At 39.6% G+C, this 13,201-nt stretch overlaps 1 protein-coding gene across 2 annotated transcripts in view; it reads left to right on the top strand.

Annotated features, from left to right (window-relative positions):
- PAK2 (p21 (RAC1) activated kinase 2) overlaps window positions 1-13,201 on the top strand; it is a 54,091-nt gene that overhangs the window by 36,042 nt on the left and 4,848 nt on the right. For both annotated transcript variants that reach the window (XM_066618983.1, XM_066618984.1), the window contains exons 5-14: window positions 365-396; window positions 1,351-1,449; window positions 2,120-2,249; window positions 3,474-3,537; window positions 4,118-4,166; window positions 7,353-7,465; window positions 8,787-8,904; window positions 9,833-9,932; window positions 10,951-11,147; window positions 12,844-12,981. In XM_066618983.1, the coding sequence (XP_066475080.1) occupies window positions 365-396; window positions 1,351-1,449; window positions 2,120-2,249; window positions 3,474-3,537; window positions 4,118-4,166; window positions 7,353-7,465; window positions 8,787-8,904; window positions 9,833-9,932; window positions 10,951-11,147; window positions 12,844-12,981 (1,040 nt within the window). The remainder of the gene's footprint in view (window positions 1-364; window positions 397-1,350; window positions 1,450-2,119; window positions 2,250-3,473; window positions 3,538-4,117; window positions 4,167-7,352; window positions 7,466-8,786; window positions 8,905-9,832; window positions 9,933-10,950; window positions 11,148-12,843; window positions 12,982-13,201) is intronic.

The raw sequence follows: 13,201 nt of genomic DNA, 5'->3' as shown, positions 1-13,201 counted from the left end.
CAAATCTCTGGAGGGCCAGAGGCTCATTGGAGACTGGGGGCTCCCTGAGGGCCGCATTGGGAGTCCTCGAGGGCCACAAGTGGCCCCAGGGCCGGGGTTTGGGCACCCCTGAGCAAGGTACTTCATAGCTAACATTGAGTTCTAACATAAGGTTCTTCAAAGGTAACACTGAGCACATACCAGTGGAATATATGTTCTTAGTTCATATTTCAGTTTAGTTTGTTCTTGCTTGGCGGCAAGAATCTGATTTCAAAACTTTTCATATTTGTTATTGTTCCTGTATTAATAAAAATGTTTTAGAATCTTCTGGGATTTGTGTTCACATGAAAACATGATCAAATCGCTCTTTTTTTTTTTTTTTTAGAAAAGGATGTATTCCCCTCAGGAGCACCAGCAGTAAGTACAGTATGCTTACTATATTGCTTGCATCTCTTGAAGTATTCAGATGGCTTTATTGCAGTTTTTGATGGAGTCCAATCCTAGTTAGCTATGGTAGCAGTGATCTCTGTGAAACAGAGTGATGCAATGTGTTCAAGTGTTAAGTGTCAAGTGTTACAAATAAAATGCAGTCCTACCTTAAGTATGACTGTGCTGGCCTAGTAGCATTAGAACCTGGTGGTAAGCTTACAATTTTTTCTGAAGAGTTTGTAGTTTTTTTCTGAAGAACTTTCAGGTAGTGAGTGTAGTTAACTATCAGTCAATATCTGAATGGCACATGCTAGTCTGGACTCTGTTGTGCTACTTTTTAAAAATATAAACTGCTACCCTGCTTCTCAGTAAAAAGTGTTCCCACAATAGCCAATGATATGCAAATCCTATCCAGAACACTTTGAATCTACCTAAACAAACAAGCTGTCTACCAACAGTATCTCTCTTGTCCCTAATTTAGTTCTTTACTGACTCCAGGTGCCGAGTTAGTTCTTACATAACTTCGCCTTAATTTGATGCAAAGAATAGAGTTTCATGTAGATGTTAAACAAGTATTCTGGAAGGGCCAAAAGTAGCCTCCCAGCACTGTCTTCTAAAATCAGCCCTCTCCTAGAAGCAGAACTACTGAATTAGGAGGATTCCATGATTGCTAGTGTGTCTTAGCCACCAAGTGTTCCAGGAGAATTAAGGAGTTGTGCTGTCCTGCTCTTCTCTCCATGAAGATTATCCATGAGAATGACCAGGAAATTTTTGTGCTAGATCTAGATTCATTTTAATCTTGATTCATCCCATTCAAGAAAGTCTGGAGTTGCACAGCTACTAATATGCACACTGTCTTAATGTTGTAGCATACATTTCATGGTGAGTTCTCAGTACTTCACTGCAGAGCTTAATTTATTTTACTTTTTTTGGTAAATGCAGCCCAATGCAAAAGGGTCAGAGCCTTCTACAGCAACTGAAGAGGAAGATGATGATGTTGCTCCTCCAATTATTGCTCCACGACCAGATCATACAAAATCTGTGAGTGGTTTTAATTTTACCTGTTAGTAATGCAGAAAATATCTTGTCTGTTGTCTGCAGATTTTGTATAAAGTAGCATAGTGGCTTAAGAGCGTGAGCTGGATATCTCCAGTTCCAACTGGGTTATCTTAGAAAGTCCTTGCCTTCAAGTCTGAGTTCCCAGTCTGTGGAATGGGTTACTATGACCTACCTATGATATGTGAAGCTCTTTGAACTTTTGAGGGGGAGCATGGTGTATGAATACTAAACACTATTGATTATTATGTCCTTATGGCATTGTTTAAACATGAAGGACAGAATGGCTTTAAAAAATTGTTTCAAATGGCTGGAAATGGGTCACAACTTTTAAAGAAATCTGTAGGATAGTACTGTTGTACTTCATGAAATCCAAGTATAATTTATTCATGTGGTTCCTTGTCATATGAATTCTTTCTAGAACCTATGCAGTTCTGGAAAAGAGAAGCCAATACTTTAGATAAGCACACTTACACTCTCATGCTGCTACCATCTCCAAAACCAAAACAAACTTTCCTGTCAGTCAATCAGAATGTCTATTTGGAGCTATATTGATTAAAAGGACAGCTATAACTTCTCCGCTAGGAATCTTTTGTGAAAGAGATTGTTTGCAGGCAAATCATGGAATTAAAATATGGCTATCTTTCCCCTTCAGATATACACTCGGTCAGTAATAGATCCCATCCCAGCACAGTCTTGTGACTCTAGTGATAGTGCTGCTAAATCAGCTGATAAGCAGAAAAAGAAAACGAAGATGTCAGATGAAGAGATCATGGAGAAACTACGTAAGTTTTATAATTTTAAATACATGACAGAAGGTACAGGCCTGATCAGCTCGAAGATCATATGTTCTAAGTATTCTACCTCAGTGGTTCCCAAGCTGGTGGGTTTCGGCCCACCAGCCAGGGAAGTACCTAGGTCTGGCCCCTTAAGGGACAGGGGCAGGGGGATTGCAGCAATGCAATCCCCAGGATTGTGCTGCTGCTGGGGAAAGGGGAGATTTCTGGCTTGCCTGAAGCCAGTGATGGGCCTCATGTGGTGTGGGGAGCCCCATGGACACCTCTGCAGGGTTCCTCAAGCGTGGAAAAAAAAAAGATAATTGTGATCAGAAGTCACTTCCAGTTTTGTGATGGGAAACCAGAAGTGACTTCCCATCATGATTTTTTTTTTCTAGGCTTGGGGAGCCCTGAGGAGGTGTCCATGTGGCTCCCTGCACTCCCTGGGGCTCATCACTGGCTTCAGGTAAGCCAGAAAACCACCCCCCCCTTTCCCCAGCAGCGGCACAATCCTGGTTGTTGTGTTGCTGCAATCCCCTTTTTCCTGCAAAGGCAGTTTCCTCCTCCTAAGGAGGACTTTGGAAACTACTGTTCCACATGATAAATCAACAGTTGTCCCATCTAATTATGTCATGTTTTGATTCTCTAATGGAAATTGTGAGCAATTCTGTGCAGAGTTATTGTGGGAATAGTGCAAACATTTTTATAGTGACTCTGGATAGAAGGAGACTTTGAAGTAAGAACTTTTATTTTAATACATTGTTGAGGAGCATTTCCCACACTTGCACAGTTCCCACACTTGTTTTCATAGGAATTGGATCATCTATGAATTAGAACTTAAGCAAGCATAACTCTTCCAGTTTAGTCAATAAGAGTCAAAGTATGAGAGTACTTAGTCTAGAAATAGCAAAATAGCTGCACATGTAATGTGTTGAAAGCAGCTTCTGCTTTCTAAAGTTGTCTTGTGTTATGTCTTCTTTGTCTGTTTCATGGGAAGGTAATGTATTCAGTTGAAATTTTGGTACTTGATAGCTGTGATGTGTTATTGCCTGGGTGGGTCATGAAGAGGCTGTCATGAGTGATATATATGTAAATGGAAGTTTATAAAGATTAGATCAATACCTTGCTATTAAAGAGAAAGTAATGTTGGTATCCATTAAAATAGATTTCAGTGAAAGTCGATATGAACTTCTTAGTTGGCTTGTAATATTGCATACGAAATCTTCTTTTTAGGAACTATTGTGAGTATAGGAGATCCCAAGAAAAAATATACCAGATATGAAAAAATAGGGCAGGGGTGAGTATTTGTAAATGTGTCCTATATGTGCTGATTAGGAAATGCATGTATTAAAATGGTATTTGTTTGTTCTCTTTGGCATTTGGTCACTGTTTTGAAAACCAGAAACATTAGCAGTAGGGCAGTCTAAGCAATAACAACCAGATGCTGCAGACTTCCAGCATAAATAGAAGTCCTGGAATAATTTATGTTCTCTGAACATAATTTGAACATAAATTCTAGGAAGCTTACCATTCTTTTTCTGTCTACTTATGGAATAAACTTTTTTTTCATAATGTTTGATTAGGGAAGGTGTGGCATGAGTGAACATCCAACTAGTCAGCTCAATTGATCATATCCAGATAAATCTATGAAAAGTTCTCAGAAAATGGGCAAAATTTAGTTTTTGGAGTTTTGTTTTATATAGGCATAGAGCCTATTTTGTTAGTCCCCTGTTAACCTAGAATTTAGACTCTCTTTCATTGCATTTTGATTTTGTACAGAAATTAGCCTTAAAAGACAGAACAGCCTTTGGCTTTTTGTGCATGTGCATATTAAGTATCTGAAATCTTATACCCAATTACATATTTTCTTTTCATAGGGCTTCAGGTACAGTTTTCATTGCCATAGATGTGGCAACGGGACAGGAGGTAAGAATAAAATACCCTCTTTAATTTTGGATATTCAATTCAAAGTGGCAGAACTGAATGTGATAGGTGGCTCTCATCTCTGTGATGAAATCCCCTGCATTTTCCTTGTTTTCCTCTATTTTTCTTTATTTTGGATGGTTCTAACTCTCAAGCAGCTTCTGTGCCATCCAGCTGCCTGGATATTCTTGACAGGCAGCCTTTGTCTTCTGTTTGTTTGGAAAACTGCCGCTTCTAGACAGCCACAAGGAGGTATGGATTCAGACTCCATCTCCTGTCTGGGCTGGCTGTGTTGCTTAGCAACAGAGTTACTTTGTCAATTGGGTAGCACCCCTATTTTTATTTAAGGAGTAGGATGGAGTGACCAAGTAGATTCCACTATTGCAATCTGATAGTGTGGTGACCTCATTACAGCCAAGTGATAAAACTTCCAAGCCCACTTGGGGAGGGGGTTGTTCTTTGCCAGTTCTCTACCAGTCACTGAAGTCATCCATTCGTTGGTAACTCTGAGAGGAGCACCCACTTGCCAAAACACAAGTGAAAAGGACTAGGGTTTCCTTGCCATGTAGGTAGGTAGGTGAAGGACTGTATAGATACTCCCTTAGAGTTCAATTTTTTGTTTGTGCCCCTCCACCATTTATAAGACAGGTGAGACTGAGCAGCATCCCAGCTCCAGCAGCTGGGCGTTAATGGTTATGCATCTTTTGGGGAAATTTTTTTATACTTTCCTGTCAAGCTCCTATCTTCTGTTTTCATCTTTCTTTTCCCATTTTGTTTAATCCTTTTCATTTAGACCAGGGGTCCCTAAACTTTTTGGCCAAAGGGCTGCATCAAATATCTGGAACAGTGTCGAGGGCCGGGAAAAAAAATTAAATTAAAATTTAAATAGACACATTAGAGATGGAACTTAGATGAATAAATGAATGGGCTCAAATGTCCAGGACTTCTCCAAGAACGAACACAGCCTAAGAAATAAAGCACACACTTAAATGGTCCCCCATTCCCCACCCCGCAAGCACAACTCTGGTTGTGTTTGGTCAACTGGGACAGAGGCTCTTAGGGGATCAGAGGCTGGCCGTGGGGTGGATAGAGGCTCGCCCCAGGCCACATCTGGCCCCTGGGCTGGGGCTTGGAGACCCCTGATTTAGACTTCTAATAAACCGATTAAATTTTGACCGATGGTCTGTTTGGTCCGTGTTCACAGGTAATCAGTGGCTTTTCATGTCTGTTCACTCTGCAGACAGAACTATGGGATTGGTTTTTTAAAATAGGAACCTCTAGGGTTCACCTGGGAGGAGTTTTTCCCCCTAAAACTGCTCTTCTCTGCCTTGTCTCTATGGCCTGGCATGTTAGCAGTGGATTCAATCTGCCAAGGTGTTCACACATTCTGCTGCTTGTCCAGTAAAGGGAAAGTGGAATGCAGGGAGGGCATGTGTGCATGCTGTGGACTAGACATTGCTTAACTTCTCCTGGGACTCCCCTTCCCTGACAAATTTCAGTGGCAGTTAGTTTGTTGCTTTTAAAATCATAGTTATGTTGCCTTACGTCTCTTTGGTCTATCATAATATGCTTATTTTGAAAAATCCATCAACACAGGAATGTGTCCAATATAGGATGTGACTGTTTTAGGAGAATAAATCAGACTCAGGATTCATCCTCCCTAAAACAGTCACATTCTATATTGGCAAAGCCCATTTCTGTTTCTAAGAGGTGCAACACAACACTTTTTTTGAAAATGAGACAGGACCCCCCCCCCCCAATTCAGAGTTCTTGAACACAAGAGTGAATTGAAGCATATATCCTTAACTACTACAACATTTATTTTCTGGTATTAAATTAGACATGCATCAATCAACAGTATTTATATACCGCTTTTCAACTAAAAGTTCACAAAGCGGTATACAGAGAAAAATCAAATAACTAAATGGCTCCCTGTCCCAAAGGGCTCACAGTCTAAAAGATGCAAATGAATACCAGCAGACAGCCACTAGAACAGACACTGCTGGGGTGAGGTGGGCCAGTTACTCTCCCCCTGCTAAAAAAAGGAGCACCCACTTGAAAAAGTGCCTCTTACCCAATTAGTAGGGGAATCACATTGTACAGCAACTGTTACCCTGCACATGCCTGATCTCGTCTGATCTTGGAAGCTAAGCAGGGTCAGGCCTGGTTAGTACTTGGATGGCAGACCGCATGGGAATACTGGGTGCTGTAGGCTTATACCATAGTCTTTCGAGACTGAAGGTTGCCAACCATCACAATGTTGAGTGTGCTAATTACAGAGTCTCAGTCTATAACGGCTTATTTTACCTCTGGTCTGACTTGGTGAGAATACATCTTTCGTTCCATATATTATGCTTCTACTGCACTGTGGTATTTTCATTATCAAACTTACCTCAGCCTCAAAGCTCTGCTACTCTTGTCTTTTCCTCTCACTACTGGTCATAAAGCAATCAAGTTTTACTTTTATGTTCACCTCCACATATAGCTGCCTCTTTCAAGCAATTTGGTGGCAATTTCTATTCCTGAACCTCATGAAAACAACTTTTTTTTTTTAATATCGCACTTAGCTTGTCTTACAATTGCTTCCCATCATCTGATAGTTGCTGTCATGGTAGCATGCTGCAAATGGTGTTTTCCTCCAGGACTGGCTCAATTTACATGTGGGGCCTCTGTGTCCACAGATTATCTGTTCATGGATCTGGCTCAGGAAGCCCTCCCCAGGCGTCTTCCAGTTTCTGGAAGGAAGTGCAGGCGTGTGTGATCTCTGTGGGCTTCAGAAAACCCTCTGGAGGTGACTTGAGCACAGCTCCAGTTGCCTTCAGAGGGTTTAAAGGGCTGAAACCACAGATTCGCTTGTCTATGGTTTTAGGTATCTGCAGGGGGAGGGGGTCTGAGAACTGATCTCCTGCGGATAATGAGGTCCCTCCTGTATCAGTCTCTTAACATCTAGTTCTGTTCATGTTTGACTCATTTTTTTGGTGCTGCCTATATTCCTCCACCTGTAGGAATGATGTCAGTTGCATGAATAAATTGATCTGACTGAACTCTGCAGCCAAATGGGCCACTATCAGGAGAAGGACATATAAATAAGCTGCTACTTACCTTTTTATTGTAATCTTATAAATCTTAACCTAGCAATCACCTTTATTTGAATACCTAGTTATCTCTTTTCTTTTTTCACATTTTCAGGTAGCTATTAAACAGATAAATCTTCAGAAACAGCCTAAGAAGGAGTTAATTATCAATGAAATCCTGGTAATGAAAGAATTGAAGAACCCAAATATTGTCAACTTTCTGGACAGGTACTTTAAGCATGTGCGCAGTGGTTAGGGAGTTAAGTTTAGGCATGAAAAACCTAAACTAAAATCTTTGTTCAGCTGTGAAGCTCAGTTTGTGGCTCTGGGTAAGTTGTTTAGTCCAGTGTTTCTCAAACTGTGGGTCGGGACCCACTAGGTGGGTCGCGACCCAATTTCAGGTGGGTTCCTATTCATGTCAATATTTTATTTTTAATATGTTAGACTTGAGGCTACCATGGTCTGTGACTGCATTTGGGGAAATGTTACAGACCTGCACTTTTAACAAGCTACTATGTATAATCTTTTAACAATGTTAGTCAATGGGACTTACTCCTGGGTAAGCTTGGGCAGGATTGCAGCCTATGATTGTTAAAATGGTCCTGCTTGATGATGTCACTGCCGGTCATGACATCACTTCCGGTGGGTCCTGACAGATTCTCTTCCTTTAAAGTGGGTCCCGGTGCTAAATGTGTGAGAACCACTGGTGTAGCCTGTCTCTTAAGATTGTTTTGAGGTCAAGATGCTCTTTGGAGGATAGGTAGGATACAAATTACTTTCTCCTGAAGTATTGGATGCAACATTTCCCAGCTAATACCACTGTGGTGAAGCATGAAATTCCTCTTATTCTCAGTGCAGTTTGTTCTCATATATTAGGAAAAGTCTCGCTCGCCTTGTGGAAATTATCTTAGAAACTGAAAACACTTCAGCACCAGAGAGTGTCTTTGGGAAGACTTATGCCAGGGATGTCCAAACTATTTGGCAGGAGGGCCGCATCATCTCTCTGATACTATATCGAGCTGGGAAAAAAAGAATTAATTTACATTTCAAATTTGAATACATTTTCATAAATGAATATATTAGAGATGAAACTGATATGAATGAATGTAGTCTTCCAATAGCTCAGGGCCTATAAAAGACCTTGCACAAAGCAAGGCTCCTTCGCTGTTGCTGCTGCATCACAGACGTGATACATCAAGCAGTGGAGGGAGCTCTTGTCCCACATCTCATTTGAGAGGTAGAACAGTTGCCCTTATGCTGAGAGCAGTTGTGTCGGGCCAGTGCAGGCTCCAGCAAATCTCAGGAGGGCCAGAGGCTTATTGGAGACTGGGGGCTCCCTGAGGGCCAGATTGGGAATCCCCAAGGGCCACAAGTAGCCCCAGGGCCAGGGTTTGGGCACCCCGACTTATGCAAATGTTTGTAATGCAGTCACTGTTGCTTTTTAGGAGAGCAAAGACATTAATCTTCATTTTCTTAGCTAATAGGTCTGCCTTTCAGACATATTTTTGTAGTGTGCAGAAGTTCTAACTTTTTGAATTTCTATCTTCAGCTACCTTGTGGGTGATGAACTGTTTGTCGTAATGGAGTACCTTGCTGGTGGGTCTCTCACAGATGTAGTTACAGAGACTTGCATGGATGAAGCACAGATTGCTGCTGTCTGTAGAGAGGTGAGGCTCCTTTTTGGGTGACTGGAGGGAAGGGATAAGGCATCTTTTTCTGCTTTAGTAATTTTTATTGGAAACAATGAAGAGAATTGTAACATGTCAAAGACTAACAAATTTATTTTAGTTTAGGATTTTTGTAGACTAGAATCTACTTGGATTCATTTAAATGGCTCAGATTAATTGACAATACAGTTTTTAAGTCTAGGTGCAGCAAACCTGTAGCCTGGCATTTGGGGTTGCTGCCTGGCAATATCAGTGATCATGCAGGTCTTGATAGATAACAATATGTAAAATCCAACTTGTTAAATTACACTTTAAAATTATAGGAAATGTTGATAAATGCTGAGTGTTCCAACTACTAAATGCTTAAGGAAAGTTGAGTGTATATTATGAATTACGAATAAATTCTATCTAGACACTGGAAACATGACTTCAGAGTGATGGCATATTTCATCTTAACTACAATAATGTGTTGTATACACAATGCTGTTGGCTATAGCCTCATTTTTGTGCACATGTTAGAATAGACACATAGCTTTTTAAATTAAACACATTTGGAATGCACTTTATGTGGTTTAAGGTGTTGCCTACTATTAGAACATATGTTGAAATATTACATTTCTATGACTTACCATGTGGAGTGCAATAGTATACAAATGTGAATTTCAGTGTGTATAAACAGCTTATTGTAGATGAGGAATGGTTATTTCAGACACAAATTGAAATGTATTGCTGTAATTAAGAGTTTCCAAAAACTTTAATTAGCTAAACTTGAAGTGTTTCATGGCTTTGGAGACTTTTGAATAATGCCTAGCTGGCACTAGTTTTTTAATTGAGTAAATATATCATTTGAGATATGAAACTACTTGTCCATGTTTCATTTTCCATGAATTTGAATTTCGTTAGACAATAATCCTGTCTCTCCATGCAGTGTTTGCAGGCACTTGAATTCCTACATGCCAATCAGGTGATCCACAGAGATATCAAAAGTGACAATGTACTTTTGGGAATGGATGGATCAGTTAAGCTGAGTAAGTGCATGGAACTTACTTCCATTCTTGGGATATGTGAATAAAAAGTTGGGACTATTTTTTTTTTTTTTGGTAGATTAGCTTCACTGCCAAGTTACAATTAAGAATATCAGGGTCACTAGTTACTGCCTAGTAGAAATGCTTTTATATGCATACCATGAGAGTGGCTGACGGTGCATTGGATGTTATCTGGAGACCATTTGAATGTATTGTAAAGATTGCAGTTTAAAATGTTTGACAGCATTTAGTGTGGCATAAGTATTTGTTTGCATTTAACCTGAATTACCTAGTTCTGTTTGCTAAATTTAGCACTAGCTTGTAGTTGGTCTACTTTTTGTACATCTTTGGTAAATTTCTGCACTTTTAAACCTGTAGATGGCAGCCTTGATTTAGATTAAGTTTGAAATTGTTCCAAGTCTCTTCAGTGTACTCTCCCCCATGCCTCTGTCTGCCTTTTAATTCTGCAGTTGGTGCAGAAGATAGAATATTTATTTTAGGAATTGATATACTAACTTTCAGTGAACCTTCCCCCAGGTGTTTCACATAATGAAAATGGTATAAGTGAGGAAACAAAATTGAGTCATCTGTCTTCCTTAACTGGCACAGTAATCTTGTTGCCTGTGGTTGCATTGCAAGGAAGGGCATATGTTTAAATTGTTTTCTTGAAAGCAACCTAAATTTAATTGATATTGTCTTCTATAAGAGAGTCTAGTGGACCTGGTCTTAATTTTTTGCTATCTTCTGCTTAACAAATAGTTAGGCTAAAAACATTAGGAAACTAGAATTTTTAGAGACCTGCATTCTTTTACTGTTCAGTGTCACCAGTGAATAGGAACCCTGTTGGCTTAAGCTTTTTAAAACATGTATCGTGAGAGCATGCAGTAAGCATGTAAAGATGTGTGCAGGTTTGTTTCTTATTGGAAGCATAATTTGTATATCCAGAATGGCTCCAGCAATAGAGTAGAGCTACTTAATTTAACTTGGCAGTATATTGACTCTTTCTCTTTTATTTTTGCAGCTGACTTTGGTTTCTGTGCTCAGATCACTCCAGAGCAGAGCAAACGTAGCACTATGGTTGGGACTCCTTACTGGATGGCTCCTGAAGTGGTCACCCGGAAAGCCTATGGACCCAAAGTGGATATCTGGTCTCTGGGTATCATGGCTATTGAAATGGTTGAAGGTGAACCACCATATCTCAATGAAAACCCTTTGAGGGTAAGATATTGCTGATTTGAGCTGTTTTACCGTGGTTGGCTCTTGCTGCAGTAGCCCAGGAAGAAAGAGTGATCTTTAGTTCTGTTAGTGCAGGAGTCTCCAAAATTTTCAGTATGAGGGCCACTTTATATTTTGTATGTTTCTGCAGGTTCAAAAAAATCAGTTTTATTTATGAATGAATGAAACTTAAATGAATTAATAGGTTTTACTTGAATCTTTTTGTAATCAGCATTATATGATTCAGAACAAAAGAGAAATATGACAATTACAAAGAAACAATGCCATTTGTGAACTGAGAAATGATATATAATAAGGAAAATGTCTAACATTAGCAAATATTCTAACAAAAAAGACAACTTGCTGCAGATTGGATAAAATCTTGTGGCGGGCCAAATATGGCCCCAGGCCGCAGTTTGGAGACCCCTGTGTTAGTGGTAACATTTGGAATACCATGACTTGGAACAGTCATGGTAAAGATGGGCAAGTATTTGCTCAGGTCAAATACTCAAAAAGCAAAACCTCATTGGTATGTTTTGGTTTTTTAGGATTTGACTTAACACTTCAATAGTTCAATTCTTCTCTTGCTTCCCCATGCTGCTGTGTAAGAACCCTTAATGTGGGCTAGCAGGAGACTCCAAACAGCTCAGGAGAAGCCCTGTGGAACTGTTTGCAGTGAGGGATTGTGAAACTGGCAAGCAAATGGTAGAGGCTTTGCTCACTTTGAATAGGGGATATTCTGAGAATGCAGTCCTATCCACACATGCATAGGAATAAACCCCATTGACTATAATGAGACTTATTTCTGAGTAGACATGCATAGGATTGGGCTCTAACTCAAGCTTCTTGTATTTTTGAACATCCTTCTCACTTTGATTAATCACCCCATGTGATTAATGTCATTAGTAGTTAAAACTTTAAGCTTTTCCAGTTAGTAGCTCTTTTAGAGTCTAGTATTGGTGAAATGCAACTTCTGGCTAATTTGCAATAGTGATTGATGGTTTCACAGTTATCTGTTTTGTAGCAGCATATCCAGAATTACTTGGTGTACCCTATCTTTTAAAATACATTTATGGGGGCTTACACCAATCAAATGAACAGTGTAAAAAAAAAAAAACAAACAAAAAAACTATAACACATAAATTGGGGGCTAAAGTTTATAAACACTAAAACCACAGCATCAGATTTGCTAAATGATAAAATAAAAAAAAATACTGTATTGGTATGGGACTAAAACATACTGATTGCCAGGCAAGCACCGGGAGCATTCCAGAGTTGCGGTATTGTCAGCACAGGACTTGTACTCTGAAGAAGTAGCAGTTGGAAGTGCCCTTTATTTAACGGTCTATGCTTTTAATTGTAAATTTATATTTTACTAATATTTTACTTCGTAAGCTCCTGTGGAGGAATATTATGACCAAGAAGGCAGAATAAAAATGGTTGTGTAAATAAAATACCGGTAGGCAAACTGTCTTTCAGAAGCCTTTCTGCAATTGTTGATTTTTCCCTGAGGGGGAACCTTCATGGACTTTGAACTCTTATGACTTGGAGTATAATTTGAAAGCCTACTGGTCGATTCATTAGGTTCAGTTCTGTGATTTTTAACTAAGATTGTTCATATACATTTAGAATGCACTTGAGAATAGAACGCACAACAGATTTTTAGTTTTTTAACTAAGGAATTTTTTCCCCCTCACAGGCTTTGTATTTAATAGCAACTAATGGCACCCCAGAGCTGCAGAATCCAGAGAAACTGTCTCCAATATTTCGTGATTTTCTAAATAGTTGTTTGGAAATGGATGTAGAGAAAAGAGGGTCGGCCAAAGAACTGTTACAGGTAAAGGGGCTGGAATCTTACTAATAGCAAGAATTAAGTTTATAACTGATGTTGATGGCAAGTTGAGCTACTGTACTATGAATCAGGAAGGTTGGTTTAAATTAATGATTTCAGAAACATGAGTTAGAATGGGGAACATAAAAGTAAAGGGAATACCTTGTTGTGTTGGGAAGCTCTTCAGAGGAATGTCTAGTACCACTACCTGGGGAAGACTGAGCTG

Source organism: Tiliqua scincoides, chromosome 3 (genome assembly GCF_035046505.1).
Source record: "Tiliqua scincoides isolate rTilSci1 chromosome 3, rTilSci1.hap2, whole genome shotgun sequence".
Taxonomy (NCBI): domain Eukaryota; kingdom Metazoa; phylum Chordata; class Lepidosauria; order Squamata; family Scincidae; genus Tiliqua; species Tiliqua scincoides.
Note: the sequence above shows the minus strand (reverse complement) of the source record. Positions and strands in the feature narration are given on the sequence as shown.